The 26,682-nt window shown below is 42.1% G+C and overlaps 1 protein-coding gene across 2 annotated transcripts in view; it reads right to left on the reverse strand.

The window, feature by feature from the left end:
* LPAR3 (lysophosphatidic acid receptor 3) overlaps positions 1-26,682 on the reverse strand; it is a 73,060-nt gene that overhangs the window by 42,632 nt on the left and 3,746 nt on the right. For both annotated transcript variants that reach the window (XM_079919416.1, XM_079919415.1), the window contains exon 2: positions 5,886-6,642. In XM_079919416.1, the coding sequence (XP_079775542.1) occupies positions 5,886-6,642 (757 nt within the window). The remainder of the gene's footprint in view (positions 1-5,885; positions 6,643-26,682) is intronic.

Here is a 26,682-nt window from a genome sequence, read left to right on the forward strand (position 1 = left end):
ACTTATAGCTGAGTAGAGGGTGCATTTAGGGGAATAGGAAGAAAATAGGAGAATGCTATCTTCCCCACTTACCATACAGAATTTCCATGAGACCAAATGAGAATAATGTATTAAAACACTGAAAAAGACATAGTGTCGCAGAAATGTCAAGTATGATTGTTAGTAGTACTCTAGCAAGGCTTATATGGCACTAAATTTTCACCCATTTCCTAGCATGAGAACTCCTGGTGCTGTTTATTCTCTTACCACCACTTTGTCTCCCTCCCCTCTCCCCTGAGAGAAGGCAAGGTGGATTCAGCATTGATCGGAGTAGAAGGGAGAAATAAAAAGTAGAAGGGAGAAATAAAAAGTAGAAGGGAGAAATAAAAAATTCCAGCTCTTTGTTTCAATGACCACAAACCTTTTCAAAGTCCCTTAACTGTAATGTTGCTCATATTTTTGAAAAGCTCTATCCTTATTGGCCAAAAAAGTAACCTGGACCCTAAGACCATGGCTTTTCAAATGTTCTTCACTATAACCCATAGTAAGATATACATACACTCACACCATAATCCAGTCTCACACACACACTAACATTATGAAATACACTTATACCTACCATATGCAATGCACTCTGATATTTTCTCTTCTTTTCTACTTTGTGTCATTTTTTAAAAGTGTCAGTAACAATCTCCTAATTGAGTTCACTACTTGCTAGTAGGTCACAACTTGCAATTTGAAAATCACCATCCTAAGAGACAGGAAGGTTTATGAAAGATTTCAAAAGTATGGTTCACAAATCCTTTGAATCTTTCTTTTCTTTTGCATTTCAAGATACTGCAGAATAAAAGAAAGCCCAGCCCATTTCCTGGAAAATAAAACATCCATGTGTGCACAGTTCACATCGTATGTTGTTTGACAATAAATAAGAGGTTTCCACACGGGGTATCTTGTGTGTTTGGAGTTGCTGTGACTGATTAGGCTGGCTGACAAGTAAGATTTCAAAATACAGGAGTCTCTCTTAGGCAGGGCCTTGGTGCCCTGTAGAAAGTAGGATCACATGTCTCCAATGTCTTTTCGATGAGAACATTCAACAAGCAACTGGTGGTGCAGTGGTTGGCAATCTGCCTGCCAATGCAGGGGACATGGGTTCGAGCCCTGGTCCGGGAAGATCCCACATGCCTCGGAGCAGCTGGGCCTGTGCGCCACAGCTGCTGAGCTTGAGCTCTGGAGTCCGTGAACCACAGCTGCTAAGCCCATGTGCCCACACTCCTGGAGCCTGTGCTCCGCGATGAGAGAGGCCACCGCAATGGGAGGCCTGCTCACCGCAGCGAAAAGTGGCCCCAGCTTGCTGCAACTGGAGAAAGCCTGCAGGCAGCAACAAAGACCCAATGCAGCCAATAAATAAATAAATTAATTAAATTATAAAATAAGCAACTTCTTTCACGTAAAAAGCCCATCACACATTATAACCCAGAAGTGAGCAGCATTCTGCCTCAGGGCTGCTGAAATGGGAACACATGCTTAGATGCCTTTCCAGTCACACACAGATTTAAAATCCACCCCACCATCATCACTACCACCCATCCGGCTCTGTATACTTTTTGTGTTCAACCAAAATCCTAAAGCCAGAAAGAAACACAAAGGTCATCTGGTCTACCCCTCTCCTTCCAAAGAGCATGGCCAGCTAAACTTTTCTGGCTCATAGCTGAGTTATTTCCCCTTGTACCTCAACATGCATCTGAGTCCACGGGGCCTTCCTTGTGTTACTGCACAAGCTTTACATGTCTCTGCCATCACACTTCTGATTATACTGTTTCTCCTACATAGAATTCTTTCCCTCCTGCCAATACAAATCCCATCCATCCTTCCAGATCACACCCCAAGCTCCCTAAGAAGCCTTCCCCAAACTCTACAGCCCCTAATTATCCATTCTTCCATCCATTCTCATTCTCTGAAATGAGATTAAGCTCACTGAATACATGCAGCCCTTTGCCTCTTAGATGCTATTTAACAGACAGTTGATATACATTTATTGATTAACTTTCTAAGACTTAAAAGAAGTTACATATATAAGAATCTTTAATCTTAAATTAACCTTTCCTACAAAATATATATCAAGGAGCAAATAGAAAGGTTTAGCATTTTATCATGAAGATATTTAAATCAGGTAATCATTAATGAAATAAGTATTAAGCTATTAATTTCCATATACTCAGAACCAATGACTACAGTGATGGTAGGTCCTGCCAGTCCTGTTGATTTTTCTAATGCATATACTATCATATGAGAGACACCTGTATTAGGCAACCAAATTCTTACGTGTACCAGATAGAGCAACTAAGGGGCTTCCTTCCTAAGGAGCACCATGAAAGATGCTCTCATGGAAGGGGACTCTGTGCTTTGATACACAGTCAATGCACGAAGTCTGTGCTGGCTTTGGCTACTTACTGTCATGGCAGGATTACTGAATTTCGTAACTTGGAAAGAATTTAAAGTTTACCTATTCAACCTCAGATGAGGAAATTTAACCAAGAAAAGGTGAGCTAATGTGCTTCAGATCACCCCTGTAGAAAATGCCAGAGGTGGGGCTAAAACCCAAATCTGTTTTCTGAAGAAGTCAGGAGCTGGAAGCCTAAAAACCTCATACCACCTAGCTCTTCGGTTTCATTTCCCCCGTCCCCAAACTTCTCGTCTTCCACCGGATCCCTCTGTCTCACCACTGAGGAACTTCCCCAGGTCCTCCACACCAAACTGTCTTCCTGATGTTAACCAATTCCCCAACGTTGTTTCATCTTGATGCCCTGACTTCTCTTAACCTACTCGGCAATTTCACTGTTTCTTCTGGTTTTGCCCTTATCCAACACCACACCCGCCCAAACCACACAGCTGTTTTAAGCCCTTCCATACATTCCAGACAAAGTTACATATGACCCTGAAGCTGGTGACCGGGATGACCACCTCACAAAAAGTCCTACCTAGGATGACAGAAGTTTTTTTGCCATCTCGTGCTGTATATAATACAGAACATGCTGGAAAAAAGGCAGGTAGTTTAATTAGGCAGGTAGTTTCTCAAGAAACATAGCCAAGCAAATGATTATGCTTGCAAGTTAAGCAGGGAAAGCAGCAGAGCTGCTGACACTACCAATGAATACCAAACACATCAACAGCTCTAGCTCAAGAGTGGGAAAATGGATTAATGTGATTACTCTTTTTCTTACTGTTGTCTATGTTCTTGTCAAGACACTAAAACGAGAAAGAGGCGGTCAAAGCAGAAGACAGGACAAAGAGGAGGCCAGTAAAATGTCCAAATAAAGCAAAACTAGCTACAGAGTGTGGTAATAAACATGTGGACTCCAAAGGCCAACTGGTCAGTCTTGCTTCCACCATTAACAACAAATGACCTTGGGCATACTTGCTTAAACTCTCCACTCAGTTTCTTCATCTGGTAGGGGGATAACAGTAGCACCTATCTCACAGGGTTGCCATGGGAATTAAATAAGTTAATATCTGTAAAACACTTAGGACAATGTTTGACACATATTAAACCCTACATAAATATTGGTTAATGAAAATAAATCCTCAGTTTGAAATTATTTTAACTATCACACTATGTGTCTGCTGACCTCCAAATCTTATTAGCAGTTTCAGGACCTACAGATATCACGATGGCTCCCATACCACACCATATATACCCTGCATCCTCCGTTATGAATTGTTTCCCAAGAATTCATTTTATAGTTCCTTCACATTGGGAATTAAAAGGAATATACTCCTGGCTCTCTCTCAGTAATGGTCCCCATGGCTGCAGTCACCACACGTGGTGAGAAAATGACCTCTCTAACGTAGAACACAAGGTCTGTGAAGCCACAGAAGTTCTTGTTTGCCCACATGTCACAAATTCTACCTGTAACCCGGGACTGGAATTGGGGCACAACTGGCTACCTGCCACAGAGAAAACAAAATGAAGGGAAAATTCTTTGCCCCAAAAGCGTCTTCTTGGTCCAGGGCTCACAGTGGAGAGCAAAACCCCTCAGAGCTGTTTAAACTCTGTCTTAAAGACTCTCCTCTCTCCGTTTCTTCATTTCCTTCTCATCAGGCTCTTGGCTACACTAGTTTTGATCTTCTCAAGGTCACCAAACAACTACCACTCTGCTAAGGCTGCATCTGGCTCCACCTCTCAGGAGTATTAGCATTGCTGATACACCCTTTCCTTCTCTCAGCTTCCAGGCCACCGTATTCTCCTGGGTTTTCAGGCTTCTCCTTTTCCTGGGCTCTCGTGACACTGCTTCCTGCCTTCCCACCCTCCCTACGTTGGAGTACCCCAGGACTTGTTCCTCGGTCCTCTTCTCTCTTCCATCCACACTCACCTCCACGGTGGGCTCATCCAGTCTTGTGGTTTAAAATACCATTTTTTTCCCCAAACGACTCTCAAATAGAGATCTCCAGCCCAGACCTAAATCCTCAACTCTTGATTCAATAGGAGAAATTCAATTCACTGTCTAATAAAATCCTAAACTTAGCTAGTCCAAAGCCAGACTCCCAACCTTCCCTCCAAATCTCCTCTTCTGTCTTCCGCATCTCCACAAATGACGTGCTCCACCCTCCCCTCCTCCTCCCGCCTTTCTTCATACCTTACTGCTCAGCAAATCCTATTGACTCTACCATGTAAAAAATTTTCAGGGGCTTCCCTGGTGGCGCAGTGGTTGAGAGTCCGCCTGCCGATGCAGGGGACGTGGGTTGGTGCCCCGGTCCGGGAAGATCCCACATGCCGCGGAGCTCCTGGGCCCGTGAGCCATGGCCGCTGAGCCTGCGCATCCGGAGCCTGTGCTCCGCAACGGGGCTCGCGTACCGCAAAAAAAAAAAAAAAAAATTCAGAATGCAACCTTGTTGCATCACGTCTAGACTGCCCTCTGGTCCTAGTCATTTCCATCTCTCTTGGGTACTGAAATACCCTCTTAAGCAGTTCTCTGTTTTTACCCTTGCCCCACTACAGTACTTCCTCAAAACAGCAGCCAGAGAGATGCCATTAAAATTCAAGTCATGGGAAGCAGCCGCATAGCACAAGATCAGCTCGGTGCTTTGTGACCACCTAGAGGGGTGGGATAAGGAGGGTGGGAGGGAGGGAGACGCAAGAGGGAAGAGATATGGGGATATATGTATACGTATAGCTGATTCACTTTGTTATAAAGCAGAAACTAACACACCATTGTAAATCAATTATACTCCAGTAAAGATGTTAAAAAAAAAAAAAATTCAAGTCAGATCACGTCACTCTCTCGTTCAAAACCTTCCAATGGCTTCTCCTCCTCTCCCTCAGAAAAGCAAAGGCTTTGTGATTAACTGTGCAGCCTGACTGAATCTGAGTCACTCCACCTATACCACCTCAACTCTCTGACCTCATCACCTCCCACCCTCCCTCCACTCCACTCCAGCCACACTGGCCCCCTTGCTGTTCAGCCTCCTACGCTCACTGAATCTCCTGCCTGGAACACCCTTCCCCCCACACCCACATGGTTCACTCCCTCATCACTTTCCCATCTTGGCTAAAACGTCACCTTCTAGGTGAAGCTGTCCCTCACAACACTTTTTAAAATTGCAAACTATACCAGCTTAGTGCACTCTTTATCTCTCTTCCCTGCTTTATTTTTCCCCATTAGACCACTCCACATCTTATTTTACAAATTTTATAATAAAATATACTATAAAATTATTTTGCTTGTCCCCCATTAGAATACTTATATTGTCTTCCCCTATTAGAGTATAAGCTCCAGACAGGTGAGGGTTTAGGTCTGTTCATGTTCACTGCTGCATTCCTACTACCTAGTAAGTTCCTTGTCTACGGCAGGTGCTCAACAAATATTTGCTGAATGAAGGAGAATAATGGCTGACTTGGTTCCTCTTACCTAAGACAGTCATCACCGTCTTCATTAGCTTCATGGGTGTCCTCCGGTGGCTGATGGACCCACTTGTGTGCGGAGATAAGACGTTGGTTTTCCTCTTTACGTACATGTAGATCCGCAGGTACACCACGACCATAATGAAGAAGGCCATGAGGTTGGACACACTCCAGAAAATGAGGTAACTCCTGCTATAAATGGGGGCCAGGGAAGAGCAGGCCGAGATGTCACAGAGGCAATTCCAGCCCAGTGTGGGGACAGCCCCCATAAAGATGGCAATGGCCCAGACGAACAAGATGAGCAGCGTCACTCTCTTTTTGGTCAGGTTGCTGTGGACTCGCATCCTCATGATTGACATGTGCCTCTCCACGGCAATAACCAACAAATTTGTCAGGGAGGCTGTTAAGCTAGTGTCCAGAAGCCCCTGGCGGAGAAACCAGCGGTTGACAGTCAGAGTTTTGGAAACTGGGCCAGTGTTAAACATCAGGTATACATAGGCAATTCCAGCAAAGAAATCTGCAGCGGCTAGGTTAGCCAACAGGTAGTAGAAGGGGAAATGAAACTTTCTGTTTTTGATTACTGCTGCGATGACCAGAGAATTAGAAAAAAAGATAAACAGGCAGAAAAATGTTCCAACACACAAAACAATTACAAGCTTCGTTCCTGTCCACTCATCGGCAGTGTCAGTGTTGCTCCTATTATAAAAAAAGTCCATCTGCTTATCATAGTAGCACTCATTCATTGTGGAGAAGAACTGAACATCCTAGAAAGAAATTTAAAGAAGAAACAAATGTCACTGTTTGGAAAAGTCAATCACTAAATCACCAAGTGCCATTGCTAAGCCCCTTGTTCTAGTCAACCCGTTCATCCTTCAAATCTCAGTGTAAATGTCCTTTGCTCCAGGACCTTGGCCCCCGACCACCTATCACAGCATTTATCTCATATCAGTCATTATTGTCTGTTTCCCAGGTTAGGTGCAAACGCAGTGAGGGAGGGTCTCTGTCTATTTTGTTCACCATGATAACCCCAGGACCCATCTGCCCTGGCTGCCTCAAGACAGGTATTTGCTGAATGGCTGGCTGGCTGGTTGGCTGAATGAATGAATGGTCATGGAGGCAGGAATAGGTCAAATATTCTGAGCCTTGCAACAATCCCCCCCGCACTGGTAACGATTATAGCATAGCACGTTAAGGCTTCTCCTGGTGGTTTCCAGCTCATTTCTTACTTATAGGTTCTGTTCATTAATCAAGGGCAGGTTGGTAATGCCAGGCACATTCTTGCCCAGATAACAGGTGTTGAGTTACTCTTCACATGACCAAATGGCTTCCCCAAGAGATTAATTTTCTACCACTTCTGATTCCAATCCTGATCTCCTTTTGCCATCTTTTAGTTTCAAACTACAATGACAACACTTGTTAAGCATGTGGTGCAGGGCTGGCGACTTTGGCCTCAATCCTCCTTCCTTACCTTTTTGTTCACTTCTTTCTTATTCTCCTAATCCAAATTGTACCAGTGTGAGTTTGCATATTGGATTTTCCACCTCAATCACTTCAAGTCAGTTTCCTTCCCTGGGCTCTCTTCAACACTGATGGTAGTAGAAGACCAGGCCTCCATGGGTAAGACTAGGATCTGGAGTCCAAGGGTGTGAGAACACTCCCGCCAAGGAGGGGAAAGTCCTCCAGACACATGTCTGAAAGTAGACCCCAAAATGGGGTATCAAACAGACAGGCAAGACACTAATCTCAGGACAAGATCTCTTGCAGCCCAAAAGTGAGGGATTCTGGCCAAGGAGGGGCTGGGCAAGGACTCAAACAATGCCCGTCCATCTATGCTTATTAGGGAGACCAGGTGTTCTGCCTCACAGTAGTCTGGCTATAGCCATGAAGTGTCCAATCAATGGAGTGGGGTTGAAGGCCAGAAAATCTAGCTTCAGGAGAGAACGACCACGGGCTCTCTCTCGAGAAACAAGGCTACAACTTTTTTGCTGGAAAGCTGGAGATCCAGAAGGCCCATGCACTGAGCAGTCCGCTGGCGGGAATGAAGTGGCTCTAACAGTAAACGCTTACTAGAAATCCCCAGCTCTTAAGGCTCTTATAAATTCTACGGTCCAGTACCACATCCAGAATCAGGATAAGTGGATCAAATATCAGCCTGAAGTAGTACAAAATAGAAATGTATCATAGACAGTCTTCTTTTTATATATTCATATTTTAGTGGTATTATGATATTTTTAATGAATTAGATATATGCATCCCTGCTGTAAAGAATGAAAGGCAAAATATCATTTTATATGCTTAAAATAAACAAAATGGGAGTGGTCTCAAGAGACAAATGGTTCTAGTGCCTTTCAATTACAAGGAAGGGGGATTCAATTTTAATAAGGACAAAACAAAGATACAGCAGGGCAATATATCTACACTACATCTTGATAATTTTCCCAAATTAAAACTATAGATCTACATGATAATTTTAATAGCTTCATAATATTCCAGTATGAACACACCACACTTTACTTAACTAATCCCTAACTGTTGCATATTTAGCTTGTTTCCAATATTTCACTTTTACAGGCAAGGCTACATTCTTATGCATTAATCTTTACACACTTGGCCAATTATTTCCTTAGGATTAATCCATGGATTAATCCTAAGTTGATGAAGTAAAGAATATAATTTTTTTTAATTATTCTTTACTTTTTTTAAAGTAAAGAATATAAATTTATTTAAAGATTTCTGATACATGTTGTTGAACTGCCCTTGAGACAGATCATATTTCTAATCCCACCAGCACATATAAGAGTTGAATAGCAGATACTAATCTAGTGAAATTCAATTTTAATATCCAAGGAGAAAATGTAGCTTTCAACAGTATTGAAAGTACACAGAAATTCAAGACAAAAAAATCCAAAAACCACATAAGAAATTTTAATAATTATGTGTCTTCTCATGTGTGCAATTTTTTTTTTAATAAATTTATTTATTTTTGGCTGCATTGGGTCTTCGTTGCTGCGCACGGGCTTTCTCTGGTTGCAGCGAGTGGGGGCTACTCTTTGTTGCGGTGTGTGGTCTTCTCACTGCAGTGGCTTCTCTTGTTGCGGAGCATGGGCTCTAGGTTTGCAGGTTTCAGTAGTTGCAGCACGTAGGCTCAGTAATTGTGGCTCATCGGCTCTAGAGCACAGGCTCAGTAGCTGTGGCACACAGGCTTAGTTGCTCTGCGGCATGTGGGATCTTCCCGGACCAGGGCTCGAACCCATGTCCCCTGCATTGGTAGGTGGATTCTTAACCACTGCGCCACCAGGGAAGTCCCTATGTATGCAATTATTATGTGTCCTATCACAAATGAAAAATCCTTTTTATTTTGCTATATGTTTTAGACAGCTAAGAGAAGCACATTTCTAATTTTAAAATTATATTATTCTTGATTAACTCATCAGTTTAATCAAGATTAAATTGTCAGACAGATGTAGGAATTAACATACTACCAAAAAACTTTAAATTTTCCTAACTTCCTTTTTTTTTAGACATCTTTATTGGAGTATAATTGCTTTAAAATGGTGTGTTAGTTTCTGCTTTATAACAAAGTGAATCAGCTATACATATACATATATCTCCATATCTCTTCCCTCTTGTGTCTCCCTCCCTGCCACTCTCCCTATCCCACCCCTCTAGGTGGTCACAAAGCATCGAGCTGATCTTCCTGTGCTATGCAGCTGCTTCTCACTAGCTATCAGTTTTACATTTGGTAGTGTATATATGCCGATGCCACTCTCTCACTTTGTTCCAGCTTACCCTTCCCCCTCCCCGTGTCCTCAAGTCTATTCTCTAGTAGGTCTGTATCTTTATTCCCGTCCTGCCCCTAGGTTCTTCATGACCTTTTTCTTTTTTTAGATTCCATATATATGTGTTAGCATACGGTATTTGTTTTTCTCTTTCTGACTTACTTCACTCTGTATGACAGACTCTAGGTCCATCCACCTCACTACAAATAACTCAATTTTGTTCCTTTTCATGACTGAGTAATATTCCATTGTATATATGTGGCCCATCTTCTTTATCCATTCATCTGTTGATGGACACTTAGGTTGCTTCCATGTCCTGGCTATTGTAAATAGAGCTGCAGTGAACATTTTGGTACATGACTCTTTTTGAATTATGGTTTTCTCAGGGTATATGCCCAGTAGTGGGATTGCTGGGTCATATGGTAGTTCTATTTTTAGTTTTCTAAGGAACCTCCATACTGTTCTCCATAGTGGCTGTATCAATTTATATTCCCACCAGCAGTGCAAGAGTGTTCCCTTTCTCCACACCCTCTCCAGCATTTATTGTTTGTAGATTTTTTGATGATGGCCATTCTGACTGGTGTGAGATGACACCTCATTGTAGTTTTGATTTGCATTTCTCTAATGATTAGTGATGTTGAGCATCCTTTCATGTGTTTGTTGGCAATCTGTATATCTTCTTTGAAGAAATGTCGACTTAGGTCTTCTGCGCATTTTTGTGTTGGGTTGTTTGTTTTTTCGGTATTGAGCTGCATGAGCTGCTTGTAAATTTTGGAGATTAATCCTTTGTCAGTTGCTTCATTTGCAAATATTTTCTCGCATTCTGAGGGTTGTCTTTTCGTCTTGTTTATGGATCCTAATTTCCTTTTAAAGGGGTCTTAACATTTATTTTGGTTCATAAATTTGGTTGAATTTGTAATCAGATGATACCCTAAAACCTCAATGATTCTACTTCAAAAATCTTCAAGTTCAACTTTCCCCCATCAAAACCAAAATGGCATGTTCTTCGACACATTTTAGCAAAATTCGTCCTGGGAATGAGAAGCAGTTTTGTCTTCCAAAGTTGAAAACCACAGGAAAACCATGATTAACCAGAACTCCCACCACACAGTTCCCTACCTCCAAGCCTCAAATTCTACTTTTGGGAGAAATAGACAATGAGAATATTAAAAGTTCATATAGGGAATTGATGAAAAAGATTCCACGGGATGGCATATTATACAGCCATTGAAAACCATGTTTACTATGAAGTTGTAGTGATATGAGGAAAAGCATATTCCATTATTTTAATTATAAATATATACGTATGTATACATATACAGATATTTATGTATACATACATATATAACATACATATAAACACAGACAAATGTGCTTGTGTTTGTATGTCTTAACGATTTTTAAAAGATATAAAAAGAAAATAAGGAAAAAAACTCAAAGTGTAAATAGTTAATTAAGAATGGTAGAATTGTGGGTCATTTTTTAAAAATTCTTTCCAGTTTTTTCTATGTTCCACATTTTCTGTAATAAATAAATAAATAGACTTTTAAATGCTAGTCTACAAATTCTGTCTTAGGAGCACACATTCTACTTCATCTACCTTTCTTTGACAACTACGACAATGAAAAATCAAAATTAATGCTCAAAGGAAAAGCCTCAAGGATTCACTTATGTTCGTTATTACTACTCTTACCAGCACAGCGCACTTTAGCATTTTCCAGTGTTAATGAAAATAAAATGGTTTTCTACTTAAAACTTCATGTAACCACAAAACCTTATATGCTGACAACTGATCAAATCAAGACGTCACTTTCCCCAACTCTCTTATAAAACATTTCCTAACACAATTGCTCCAGAGCCCCAAATATGAATAACTAGAAGTTTCTGAATTAGTACTTTTGATTTTTTTCTCTCTGCCATATGCTATCAAGCTTGTTGACAGTCCCCAGTACATATTAACTACAGATCACCATATTCTCTTAGCTGGAAATTACCAAAAACTTTAGTGAGCTTATAACAAATTATCGACATAGTTCCTCGACCTCTCTCAAACCTTAAAGTATGATTCTATTATCTAAGCCTAAACATCCCCTCCACAGAGATACCCCTCTCTGACCAATCAAAAGTAACCCCCAGGTCTCGCTATCAGAGAGCCTCATTTTCTCTACCAGTTGTGACGTATTTTTGTGTGTGTGTTTGCCTTTATTATTCACCCCCCCACTGCTAGACCATTTCACTCCAGGAGAGCAGGGACCTTGCCTTTTATGCTCATGTCTATAGCATCAGCATGTGTGGAAGGAAAAAAATGAATCTGCACCCAACACTATCTCTTCCCCCACTAAAATGAAGAGGTTCAGTTAAATGCCTTTGATAACTTACACATCATCCATTAAATATGCGAATTAGAGAACTTCACTAATTAACTATGTGTTCTTGGGTTAGTTACTTAATATCTTGACTTCATTATTACTATTTTTAATTGCTAATATTTGAGTGATTACTTTGTGCCTGGTGTTGGACTAAGCATTTTATGTACGTCATCTCATTTAATCCTCCCCACAGTGATGTAGATACTACTAGCATATCCATTTTGCAGGTGAGGAAACTGAAGCAACCTTGCCTAAAGTTGCACAACTAGTAAGTGGAAGATCCTGGCTTCTCTTCAGGCAGCTCTGCTCCCAGGCTTGTGTGCTTCTCTACAACACTACATTTTCCCTCTACAGACAAATGAAACACCAGACAGAACAAGAACTATAGTCATACTTAACAACAACCATGGGATTACCAAAATAGACTGATCCCATCAAATCACGTACAAAGACTGTCTTGCACTGTAAAAAAAAGTTGGGCATTCTAAATAAACTTCGGGTTTTTTTATTTTGTTTTAAAAGCCCTGAGAAGTACAGAAAAGGCATTTTTTTCTGAAAATATGTTTTCAAATTTTACAGTAAGCGGGGCACACAATACAATTTCAAGACTAACGTTGCTAAACTTTAATTCTGCCAAATCGCAAGCTGTTTTCTTTTTTCTTTTTCTTTTTCTTTTTTTATACTTAAAGGTTTAGAGGGTTTGAATAGTTCTGACCCAGAAACAAAAGATGTTAAACTTCGGAGGTATCACCACAACTTCAAACTTCAGTAATTTAAGACTTCATAAAATGATGGTTTAGAAAGTCTATATGTGGAATCCAAATGAAAACTTCAGGAGCAAAGCTTTCATTTAGACTCTCCCAAACTTGATTCTCTGAAAAACTGTCCAGCCAGCCCATAATGTGGAAACAATTATGAAAATTAAGACATGTGCAAACCACCCAAGCAGCTTATTTCGAGCTACATCTTACGAGACAAGTTACTGCTGGCCTTTTAGTTGACTTTCAATAACACTTTCTTTTTCCCCTTAGGACGAAACAGGGTGCATCGAAACAAGATCATTTGGTGCTGTGCACATTTTCTTTTCCTGTGGTCTACAAATGTAGAACTATCCTCCCCTCTCTGGAAACTCCAGCCAGATGGGAGTTGGAGATTAGGTTAGTTGGTAGGCTAACGACCAGAAGAGACCACTCCTTCTAAGCAGTCACGTTTGCTCACTGAATTCTTTTAATAATTCACGTTAACGGAAAAATTAGGATCGCATGGGAGATGTAAGTCCACATATGATCCTCGAGGTTCATTCTAGCCATTAGTTTCAAGGCCCTTAAACTGCTCCTCCTGCCAGGAGCCTCTTCCCCCAGATACCTTCAGGGCTCACTTTGCCACCTCATTCCAGCCCAAAGGTCACTTCACCAGAGATTCTCTTCCCTGCCCCTTTGTAAAAAAAGCACCTCACCCAAACCCCTGCCCTCACAGCACTACCGCCCTTTCCTCTGCTTTATTCTTCTCTACAGCATTTCTCACTACCTGACACCATCTGCTTGGGGTTATGGTCTGTCCCCACCGTGTGCTTAGGAAGTCAGGGCCTTTGTGCTGTTGTAGCACATCCACAGCACATGGAACAATGCCCAGCACACAGTAGGCACTCAGTAAATACTAGTTAAATGTAGAATTAAATTAAGTAGCCTTGGGCACACGTGCCCCCTACCCAAACTGAGCATTCTTACTTTCTTCTACTGCTGCATACTCTCTAATTTGGGTCTCAGAACTCTTTCATTTTCTTCTGTAGACTTGGATCCAAGCCCTGCTGGCTGAGAAGTGTGAGGAGTGGTGTTTGCCACCCTTGAACAGAGGCTTTACCAGAGCAGACAAGACAGGGTGGTCTGAAGGGCGGTCCCACCGTAGAGACCCCCCAACCCCCTGTCTGTATGGACATCAGAAATTATGACTTCCCTTTGAACATAACTTCCAAAGAAAGGGAGACCCAATGGCCAAGGTAGAACAATTTGAGCAACAAAATAAATAAAGTAGGATTGGACTATATAACCCAATGCATTTTTAAAAATCTATTAGTCCATATTGTTGGAAGTAAATGACTGAAAAAAATAATAAATGAAAAAGAAGAGACATATCTCCCATACAGAAAAATTCCAAATAAATTATGTAGATATTCCACTCTAAAGGAGGGGAACATATCTCCCACTCCGTAAGTGTGGACTGTGCATGGTGACTGCCTCCCAAAAGGAGAGTATGAAAGGGGGCGGGGCTCACTTTTCAGTGGAGAAACTTGACAAACATGACTTCGGCCAGGTGATCAAGGTCAACATCAACAGTGATAAGTCATGTTGCTAGTCTGTAACCTTGATAAAATATGTTAAGAATGGCACTTTACTCTGTAATCTTCCTTCCCAAAACCCATAACCCCAGCCTAATCTGAGAAAAACCTCAGACACATCCCAGTTGGGAGACATTCTCAAAAACCATCAAGGTCATCGAAAACAAAGAAAATCTGAGAAACTGTCACAGCTAAGAGGAACCTAAGGAGACATAACATCTGAATATAATGTGTATCTCAGATCCTGGAACAGAGAAGGAACATTATGTAGAAAGTAAGAAAATCTGAATAAAGTGGGACTTTAGTTAATAGTGATGAATCTATATCAGTTCATTAGCTGTAACAAATGTACCATATTACTGCAAGATGTTAATAATAGGAGGGGAAACCATGTGTAGGAGTGGGAGCATAACATGGGAACTCTCTATTCTATCTGCTCAATTTTTCTGTAAATATAAAACGGTCTTATAAATAAATAAATATTAAAAATAGATTTTAAAAAGAGAGAGGGGAGAGGATGTTATCAATTCTACTATACCACAGTAATTTCAAAATAAATAAAGCCTGCAGCTTTCATAAGCAGTTATTTTACTCTTTGCTGTGGTAAAATAACACAAAGGAGTAGCCACCTATTGGAGATTCAATTTAAACAGATATTATCTATGACAGGGTATTGAGATCCTCGATATTCTTGGGTAAAGCTAATACGTTTACTTTAGGGGTACCTGTTACACTTAACTGTAGGGCTTTTACAGGTCTGCTACCCTATCTTAATACACTAGACCATTTCTCTTAAGAAAGCTGAACTCAACTTTGTTAAAGTTTCATCACTCTGTTTCTTAAGAACGAATAGTAAACTCACGCACATAAAATTGTTCTGATTGTGACCCCCTGCTCGCCACACAGCAACAAGGTCCCACGGCACACCGAGTGCTTCTACTGGTAGTAAAGTTCCCAAGACAGCAGCCACAGAGGAGAAGCAGGCACACACCCAGTGCGCTTGGGAAATGAGAAACTTCCATGCCTCAAGTCATCTTCAGCTCAATGACACACAGGGGCAAATGCAGTCAGAGCTCAGCAGGATAAACAGGTTATTGTGCCAGGGCACGTTTCTGAGTCCTGTAGGTAGGGAGGACAGCCTGTTGCATGTCAGCTGTTTAAACCACTGCTTTCTCTCTCTCCATTGAGTGGGTGGATTTACAAGAGGCCACGGTATATACAAACAGCTGCTACCCTAGGACTTGTTTAATAAACAACTATAATCAAATGTATTGTTCCTCAGATGTCACTGATGACTGAAGACCTCTTAAACCTCTTGGTTAAACAGGAAGGCAAACTTGAAAACATACAGAACTAAACCAAATAAACGAGGTGAGACAGGGATTTTATACGATCAGCAAACTCCCTGACTCAGCTTATCCAAATGTAATGTAAATCTTTAACTGTGTTTACTTTACCAATTGTATATGATTTTAATCTCATCTAATTCATTAGGCTGGAAAGATGACAGACACATTTTGTCCTTTGACCCTCTTAAAAGTAAAGACACTAATCAAAATGCTTAAAATGAATAATATTTATATATAATATAACCCCATATGTTCTATTATATACCAAATAATCCTTAGATCATCATGTAATCACATGTTTGAAGGAGGAGAGAATGCCAAAATTTAAAGTGTGGACATTCATCTCTGAAAGAGATATTCTTCTTGTACAAAGAACTTCGTCATTCTGTGAAAATATATTTTGAGAAATTTCAAAGTTCCTACTTACAGCCAATGACTTCCCATAAGAAGAAAATTAGATTTCTTTACATTATAAAATTCACAACAGAGAAAATTTTGGTCCAAACTGTTTGTCCTGACTTAACCATGAACTGCATTCATTCCTTGGCTCACTCTCCGTTTCGTGACTCAGTCTCCTGCCACCAGTCCTGAGAAGGATATTCAACAGCCTCTTGTTCTAAATAATCCCCCGCTGTTCCCAGCAATAGGTGAATAGTGATCTGCAGTGACCCCTCCTTGCTTCTGGAAAGCACACCAGCTCAGGTTAGTGCCTGACTGAATTCTGAAACTCTATACAGGCAGGACAGTCATATTTTCAAAGCATGTGGCTATAGTGGGAAATGGTTGTTTTAATGAAGGCTTCAGAGGCTCCAAAGGAGGGTACTGCTGTTTCATCACTAAAGCAAGGAACTCGTAGCCATCCCCATCCTGCCCCCCTCTCCCACCCTATGCATATCTCGTAGTAAAACAGCACATCTGTATGAAGGTAACCAGGTCACGGAAATGCATATAAAAGGCATTTGAACGCTGTGCCTGATCTCATCCATTGGTCCCTCCAGCTCCCTCTCCAACCTCCTCCACTTGCTCTTTTCCCTGCAGGACTGAATCAACCGGCTTCCTTGCCCTCCAGCTCCTGCCCTGAGAGGTACAGCGAGAGGTGAGGAGGAGTGGGTGGGGCAAGGCTGAGACATTGATTCCCCTGCTCCCTCCCTGCCAGGTCGCTACGGGTTGGCTGGGTTAGTACCTGGCAGGCAGCCTCTCCTTCTCCCTCCCCTTGGCTTCCAGGTTGAGGGGTGTTAAAAGCTCCTTGCTGTTTCTAGCTCTGGGTCATTGTACCATCTCTTGGTTTCCATGAATTCTGCCCTCCCCCAGTTACCAAGTTACCATCCCCCGCTCCAGATACCAAATTAACGATATCATGTTTCCTGTGGAACTCTGAGCAATACAGATATCTTCAAGGACATTGTAATACAACAGTGTTATTTGTAAGGTGTTACTATGTTATAGATTTTTCTTAAATCTTTTAGTAAGATATAGTACACATAATATTTCCCGGCTATAAGTGTAACAACTCTCAGAGAAGGAAAGAGGAATAAACTGTATTCCCAAAGGCATGGGCCAGTATCACAATTCTTTGGATGCCCCCTATGTCCCCTTAGAGTACCAGAACCCTAGTAAATTTCACTACACACAGTAAGTGATTCAGTCAATGAGTGATTTGCCCATAGTTAGAGGCATTATATACAACAAAGATGATTGCACTGGATTCCAGCAGATCCCTGCATGTTGAAGTCTACCTCACAGTTGTCCCCCAGTGTAATCCAGGATCAGTGCCAACTCTGTGCTCTTGTATACCATGGAAATAAATGACATGGGTTGAAGTGTTTATTGGGACCTAAGGTTAGCCAGGTTTGAATCTAGACACTGCAGAGAAAGAAGCAGGAGAGTTTTCCTTAAGGTGCTGTGAGGAGAGCAGGGCAGAGGGGGTCAGGGTAATGACAACCTGAGCCAAAGGGGACACTGCAGCCCGATGCAAGGCCATGCAGCCATCACTATGAGGACTGCCTTTTGGTGGCACTACTGATCCATCCTCCACAGTGGCATTTCCAGTGGCAGGGCCAGCCGTGGGAGATGCTGGATAAGCGCTACTCTCCAAGAAGCTCTGCAGGCTGCAACCTAGGTGCAGATGCTATAATGGCAGATGACCTTTAGACCCTGGGGACACAAGCTAGACTTAGTCACTGAGTAGACAAAGAAGCATGGGGGCTCAAGGCACTGGGGGGAGGGAGGTCAGGAATAAACTCATTTCTATTCCATCAACAGTCTCATCTTAATTCTAGCGTTCCTCACCTCTACTCTTCGTAAATTAATACAGATGCACTTGGGGGAGACCGGAGGTGGTCCTTGACTCTGGAACCTGTACACATCTATATACCTGGAACTTTCAGACATGTGTATATTCATTCTCCTAAGGTGACTTTTTATTTACTAAATTCGGACTCTCTTTTAGCCACTGGAGGGGGACTCCCCTGATACTGCACTGTGGAAGCAGCCTCTGCCTCAGTGTCAGCCTTTACTACCATACTGTGAGCTTCTGAAGGGCCACCACAGTTTCTCACTCATGTCTGTGCACCTGATGCCCAATATAGGTGCGTGGACAACGCGTGTCTGGTTCACGTGTTGGTTAGTTTTAGTTCACTGGTTGAAAGCAGAAGAGACAGAAACTTGATCACACTGGATTGAATAATGCTTGGGTGATACGGAAGTGGAAAGAAAGTATAGGCTATTCTTCCAAGAAATTTGGCTGACAAATACTTGGTAGCTCTCCTGTGGCATTCAACACATCATATTAAATATTGATTCGTCTTAGTCTCACTTCCAAACCTGTTGGAAGCAGAGCTAGTATCCTTCTGTCTCCCTGTTCTCTGAGGCACAAACACAGAACCTTGCCTGTAATCAGCACATAATAAAAATATGTTCAATTTTATTGAATAATTCAATAACAATTCCTTTGTTTCCAGTCCTCTTTTTCTTTGGTTTCACTGTGGACACTGAGAGAGTTATTCTCTTTTTGTAACTCCCCTCCCAAGCCTCTGTGACCCTACTTTTTCCTGGTTCTTTTCCCACTGTTCTCAGTATTTCTGTCTCCCGTTCTTCAAGGCTGTTCTTCAGCCTTGAAGTGTACATACTCCTAGACTTGGCTCTCACCCCCTCTTCTTTTCCCTTTAAACTTTCTTCCACAAGAGCTATGATTGCTCAAGTTTTTTCCTCTATGTGCATGACTCCTGAACTAGCTCAAGCCCTGACACCGCTCATGTCCTCTCACCCTCATGCTAAGCTCCCAAACTGCCTTCAAGATAAACAAGAAGAAAGTCACCATAAGGGTAGCATGTATGCAGGCTGGGACATGAAACCTCCCTCAGTTCAGCTGTCGGGATAGGAATAGAGTTTGAGGTTTAAGCACCAGGTTTTAATGCAGGGGCTAAAACAATGGTGGCCTCGGGCTTCACTAGCTGTTTGTAGCATAGCATTTGCAAGCTGGCAGAGAGGCTTGGGATTGAAGAGGCTTCGTCCAGCTCACACTGGCCAAGACCTTTTGTCCTCCCTCCTCTGGTGCTTTGCTTGGGCTCAGGGTAGACTATTGGAACCCCTTTCCTGATGCCCACTGATCCTGACTGCTGCAGTGTCCTAAGCCTTCAGATCTGCCCCTGCCCCAGCGCTCTGAATACCACCTTGTGGATTCCAGCTCCAAACCTGGGTATTTGATTTCTAGATTTCCTCCTGAGAATGGTTCTCAGCCTCTTCTCGCATGAACTTCCCTCTTGTTAACCTCACTGCACAACCAGCCTCTGACCCCCTGGTTGCGTGAAAAGGCCAGCAGGACCCCAGACTCTATTTCCGAGAGGCCCTGTCCTGAGTGACAAGGCACTGAACTCAGAACAGTTCTTCTAACTCATTTGCCCATGATTGTCTGCTGCCCTGCGAGTTCTCTCATAAATATTTCTTTTATCATTGTTTAGCTTTATGGTCTATGGCACAAAGTGTTGAACCATGTTTTCCTTTCCTTATAGAGTAAAAAACTCTATTTCCCAGCCTCCTTACAGGGAGGCATGTGACTAACTTCTTGCCAATGGACTGGCACGAATGAAGTACGCTGCTTCCAGGTTAGCCCTGAAATAGCGTGTGTGCCTCCGAGCTCTTTCACCTTCCTGCAAGCTGGAGCTCAAGCAGCCCTGTGATCAGCACTGAACCTTCAGACCAGGGCAAAGCCCTAGAAGCACAACTCCGAGTAGTCCAGGGACAAGTTTCCATTAATGAGGAGATAAGTCCAGAAACTGTGAATAAATACCTAGAAATGTTTGCGACAATTTGACACTGCTGTGAAATACAAGTGTGTGATCTGTGGAGTATAAACCAAAAGTATTTGTCTTCGGCACACTGGCAATAAAAAAAAATCCAGTCTTGAAACAAAGGGAGTTTGAGAAACATTGCCCTGGTGGATAGTGGAAAAACAAGATAAAAGAAGCCCTTCAGACTCAAACCACTCACCTCAGGACTGTTAACAAGAGAGAAAAATAAACTGTTGTCTTCAAATCACTGTAATTGGAGGCCTCTCTGCCTAAGAAGCCGGCAGCTCTAGGTGCAGGCACTGGCTGCTTCTCGCAGCTTTTAGCAAGGCATTCCCAGAAAGAGATGAGCTCAGGCAAGGATCGTTTGTAAGCAAAGGTGGAAAAGAATGGTCAGCAACCAGAACCTGGAGGCCTTGGAAGATTAGAAAAGTGAACTGCTTCTGCGACCCCATAGAGCAGAAAATAGTATCACTGCTCACAGCCTTTCTCAAAGGCCTCTCAATAAAACATGGCATTGGAACAAAGAAGTCAGGCCGACAGTAAAGGGTAAGCGTGCATTCTCCTGCCCAAGTCCATGTTTTAGAGGACTTCAGGGCAGAAACCACTAAGGAGAGGAAAAGAGAGATGGGCCCAGCATAGAAGTTGGGAAAAAAGAAATGCCTAAGACCTTGATCCAAAATAGAATTTGGATGTGGTAACTGGTATATGGAACTGACTAGAAGCAAACAGACCAGAAGCCTATAAACTTTTTAAGGAATTATACTGCTGTGGAAGCCACAGAGTGGCCTGGAGCTCACACTTTCCAACACCCATTTCAGATATGGCCACAGAGGGTAATGGACAAGGAAGAACTTCCCAGGGAACAGAGTCAAAGTCAGGACCACCAGGAAGCCTCTCACATACAGCAGAGGAAGGGACCAGGGCAGGGAAGTCTTAATTGCTGCCCAGCGGGGTTCCATCATGTCTGCTGCATGTCTCCCTTTCTTCTGAACGGGAGTTTTGTTTTGTTTTGCTGTGGTTTGCTTATTTCCATTCCTCCAGTGCATAATGGACATTCGTTGGTCAGAATAAATAAAGAAATGGACATTTTAGCATGGGTATTTAAAACAGGGTTTAGAGAATGGAAGGCCAGAACAGTGGAGCTCTGGTCACCTAAACACTTTCAAGGAGAGCATGGCAGGCTGTGACACATAGGAGGGCCGGGTAGTGGGGGGGAAAAGGAGCAGAAGCTTTGGCGTCAGCTGAACCCGGGTCAGATGTAGGCTCATCACTTTCAGCGATGGCTCTAACCTGGCATACTGCTGATCTGGCCAGAGACTTTTCCTTCCTCTCTAAAAATAACTACAACATAATAACTATAACAACTATATAGGATTGTTGAAAGGATAATTAAAGCAATGTATATAAAGTGAGTAGCAAGATGCTTAGGACATAGGGTGTACTCAATAAATGGTAGATAGTACCTCCCAAGAAAGTTAACTCAATATTTCCCCAAAATTCAATAGAATATACGACTGGCATTCTGGAATTTTAACTGTTCATGCTCTAACACTTCAATTTAACAAAGACAAATAACAAAGGCATCCTATACTTACACTAAAATAACCACAGTCCAGGAAAGACTCTTCTCCTGCCTAAGAGTATGGGCCTAGAGCCACAGTGACTAGGCTTAAGAGACTGCCACTTCCCTCTTCTGTTGCTTGAAACAAAGCAGGGAGGCAGGAGTGTAGAAGTGGGTGAGGAAGCAGAGGAGAGACAATGTGGTGTGGCAGAAGAACACAGGCTTCAGGTTCCGCGTTCAAATATTAGCAGATAAGCAGGTAAGCAGAGTGGTTAAAGAGCATGACCCCCAGAATGAACATCATACTCAACAGTGAAAAACTGAAAACTTTAAGACCAGAAACAAGGCAAGGAGACCCACTCTGGCCACTTCTATTCAACAAAGTATCTCAAGTCCTAGCCAGACAAGACAAGGATATAAAAGGTATCTATATCGGAAAGGAAGGAGTAAAATCATGTTTGCAGATGATATGATCTTATATGTAGAAAACCCTAAAGATTCCACAAAAAATAACTGTTAGAACTAATCGATGAATTCAGTAAGGTTGTAGGATACAAAATCAACATACAAAAATCAGCTGCATTTCTATACGCTAACAACGACAAGCTTTTTGGAAATTAAGAAAACAATCCCATTTACAATAGCATCATACTGAATAAAATACTTAAGAATAAACATAACCAAGGAGGCAAAAGACTTGTATACTCAAAACTACAACACAATGATGGAAGAAATTAAAGAAGACATAAATAAATGGAAAGACATGCTGTGTTCATGGATTAGAATCTAATATTGTTAAGATGTCTATACAACTCAAGGTAATTTACAGATTCAGAACAATTCCTATCAAAATCTCAGCAGCATCTTTTTTTTTTTTACAGAAATAGAAAAGAAATCCTAAAATTCACATGAAAACACAAAGGATTCCAAACAGCCATAACCATCTTGAGAAAGAACAAATCTAGAGGCCTCATACCTCCTGGTTTCAAAATATACTACAAAGCAATAGTAATACTAAGTTACAGTAATCAAAAAAGTATGGTTCTGACATAAAGACTGACATATAGGTCAATGGAACAGAATAGAGAGCCTAGGAATCAACCCATGCATATATGATCAATTGATCTTTGGCAAAGGTGCCAAGAATATACAATGGGGAAAAGACGGTCTCTTCAACAAATGGTGTTGGGGAAACTGGATATCAAAAGAGCAAAAGAGCATGGCCTCTGGAGATAACTGGCCTGAGTGTGAAGCCTTACGTACCAGCAAGTTAGTTAACCTCCCTGTGCCTTAATTCTGTCATCTATAAAATGGGGATAATAACAGCACCTTCTTCCTAAGACTATAGGGAGATTTAAATAAGGTGCTTAGAATAGCCTCTGACACAGAGTGTTAATTTCATTACTGTTATTATCAGTGGGGCCTGAGAATAGTTACTTAACCTCTTTGAGCCTCAATTTCCTCTGTTACAAAAGGGAGACAAGATCTAACTTGTCAGGTTACTGGGTTACTGGGGCAAAGTGAATGAAACAGCCAATGTAAAGTCCTCAACCCACTGCCAGGTCCAGAGGAGTGAGACAAGTCCAGTAAAGCAACAGGGTAAGTCTGTTCCCAATAGGTTGGGGAGGAGGATCCCAAGAGAGATTACCAGGGAGGGGAGGTCAAAGGAGGCAATCCCTCCCTCAGACAGGGTGGGTCACCGGCATTACAACCCCAAGAACGTCTCCCCTCTACCACCCTGTCCAGGGTCACTAACTGGTGTTTTTCACTATCAGTTGAAACTACTTGGTCCCAGAGAATAAGTATAAAAGGAGTTTAGCCAGAGGGGTTGGAAACCTGATGTTTAACCTTCTAATCATATTACCATGCTTCCTCTAGACTACTCTATCTGGATCATAGAGTAATCCCTCAAAATATATTCACTAATATACCACTGAACAGTTTTCAAAGTGAGTTCATGTCTCTCTTCCCATTTGATCCCATGGTGAGATGGGCACTGTAGCTTTCTCCATCTTACAAAGAAAATTAAAACTGGGAGACACTGATTCACTTTGACCAGCTCTCATCCTTCTAGCCCAGGGCTCTTTTCACCACCCTGACCACTGGAGCCTTTTTTCGTTAGTTAATCCTCTAACCCCAAGAGAAATAAAAATGCAGATTTGTTCTCCATAATGACATTAATGCCTTTTGCAAATATTTACTGATTCTAGACGTAATATAACGTGGTTGTGGTAAATGTCAATAAAAATTTGTAAAAGTACCTCTACTTAGAATTGTTGACAAGAGTTTATGGGAAAAATCCATAATCAAATGAAAAGGACTGAATAAAACTCTAAATACACGATAGAAAATAGCGATGATTAGTCAGTTTGCCTGCTTCAGAGAAAGCTCAGAAGAGCAAGCAACCCAGTTTACTTCTAACATATTGAACGATATAACGTAAGAAACAGTTTCTCCTAAAGCATTTTACTTTCTCCATCAACAAAATAGAGACTACCAGTTGAACTAGGCCACAGACATCAATTATCTGACTCTAGAAATTAGGCTGGAAATTAACTGAGAAAGGCTAGTAATGACCTAGTAGCAATCCACGGAAACCTTTAAAAATGTATATGCTGTTTCTATCTTTGCTTTCTTTCATTCCCATCTTCTTCTCTCTTCCTCTGCCTTCTCTTTTCTTCCCTCCCCAGAACTGAGGGGTCAGCATGTGGCTGAGAACGCAGTATGATGGAGAGAGTTTGGGGAGTTGCACAGAAGCATGGGCTGTGGCTGGGGAGCCACACAGAGTAGTGAGCTGGAGGGACTGGAGGCTGATAATAAAGTTGCATAGACACACGGGTTAGCAGGGCTGGCACCAAAGATGAGCAGCAGTGGGAAGAGAGATGGACAGAGAGGAGGCAGGATGGCCTTTGTGGCTGAGAGGCGGGCTACTCTGAGCAAATAAGTAAAAATATTGATGGTAATGAGAGTCAAGTTTCTAACTGCCAGAGAAGATATGTAAAAAGATATAAAGCGATAAGACTAGAAAGGTCCTTGGGTGTTGGACTGGAATTGGAGGTATTAGTATGAACTCATGATTTTACAATATATGGCCTAATGCAGAAAATATATAAATGTGTATGTGTAAATACATATATACATATATTTCCTAGCTCTGTCCTTTGAGAGATGTAAGACACCCCAGCAAAAATGGACACAATCAACCTTCTGGATCTTGGTTTCTAAATACCATTCTCTACCAAAAAGGATGACTAACCAGGAGAGGGAAAGTACAAGATAAACCTGGGATGCCTTGTGGTGACAGAAAACTTTTAAATGTTCAATGGATGATAAGGATGTCAAAAGGACAAAGGAGCCAGTTTTTGTCAAACTGAGAACAATTTGAGCATCAAAATAAGTAATTATAGCAAGAGATCTCAACATATTGTATACAAAAGGAATCCACGAATACTTCCTAATATAAATGAATAAATGCATGAAGGAGAAAGAAAGTTCTTCCTAATAGCAGAATGCCAACTAACAAATGTGGAAGGAGTGATGGAAATAAAGAATCACCATTTGGCAACCTTCAGAGAGGTGGCTGATTCAGGCAGAGGTCATCAGTGAATGATAAGGCTGTAGGTGGATGTTTAATGAGAGACAGCTATTAGCATAACCTCAGAACCCCTCCCCACAAATACCAATAAGTTTCAAAGGGAAAAATGGTGAATTTAAGGTGGGGAGATCTGGCAAACACCAACATAACCAGGTGATTAAGGCCAATATTCCAGTGGTGGACAAGCTGACATCGTGTACCTTCTAATGCGATGTGCTGACAAGAGCAGAGTACCCTGCCAAGAACATATGACCTAAGTCTGGTTCTGAAGAAACACCTGCTAGACCCAGGTTGAGAGTTATCTACAAAATGTTAAGACCTGTACAACTGCAAGGACTTTAGGAACAGGGAAAGTCTGAGGAACTATTTTACAAAAGACATGACAAATAAATTTAACATGGATCCTAGATCAGACAGGAAAAAGAGACACTTGGGGAAGTACTGATGATATATGGATGGGCTCTGTGGACGGTAGTGTTGTACCCGTGTCAACTTCCTCGTTTGGTGGTGGAAGAATTAATTTTATGGGCCAACTTGGCTGGGTTAAGGGATGCCCAGGTAGCTGGTAAATCATTATCTGGGTGTGTCCATGAGGGTATTTCCAGAAGAGATTAGCATTTGGGTCTGTAGACTGAGTAAAGAAGATAAGCCTCACCGATGTGGCTGGGTATCATCCAATCCCCTGAGAGACGGAATAGAGCAAAAAGGCAGAAGAAGAGCAAATTTGCCTGGTTGCTTGAGCTGGGATGTACATCTCCTCCTGCCCTCAGACATCAGAGCTCCTGTTCCCAGGCCTTCAGACTCAGACTGGACTACACTACCTACCAGCTTTCCTGGTTCTTCGGCTTGCAGATGGCAAGACCGCAGGACTTCTCAGCCTCCATGATCCCATGAGCCAATTCTTATAATAAACCTCCTCTTATAAACAGCTATATATGTCCAATTGGTTCCATCTCTTTGGAGAACGCTAATCCTAAGGCCATTTTTATAGAAAAAAATTATATGTATTTTCTCTTTGCCAGACCCATGTGACAGTTTAGTTCAGGGAAAGGGCTCCCATTTAAAGGACTGGCCTATTAAAAATCAACCAAGGGGGCTACCCTGGTGGTGCAGTGGTTGAGAATCTGCCTGCCGATGCAGGGGACACGGGTTCATGCCCCGGTCCGGGAAGATCCCACATGCCGCGGAGCGGCTGGGCCCGTGAGCCATGGCCGCTGAGCCTGCGCGTCTGGAGCCTGTGCTCTGCAACGGGAGAGGCCACAACAGTGAAAGGCCTGCGTAAAATACAAAACAAAACAAAACCAGGGCTAGTAGGTCCTGCAGCCTAATGTCCCAGGGCACAATAAAGACATAGGACTAGCTGATGAGTAATTACGGGGCTGACTAACATTGTTTGGAAGGGGTGAGGCAGGCTATACTGGGCAGGCTGTTTTCCAGAGCGACACCCAGTCTGGCCTGGACTAAAGTATATGAATGATTCACATCTGAGGAGGGGAAGCAAGGTCCATGGGAGCAGGGAGGGGCACA

The sequence above is a fragment of the Stenella coeruleoalba genome (genome assembly GCF_951394435.1).
Source record: "Stenella coeruleoalba genome assembly, chromosome: 1".
Taxonomy (NCBI): domain Eukaryota; kingdom Metazoa; phylum Chordata; class Mammalia; order Artiodactyla; family Delphinidae; genus Stenella; species Stenella coeruleoalba.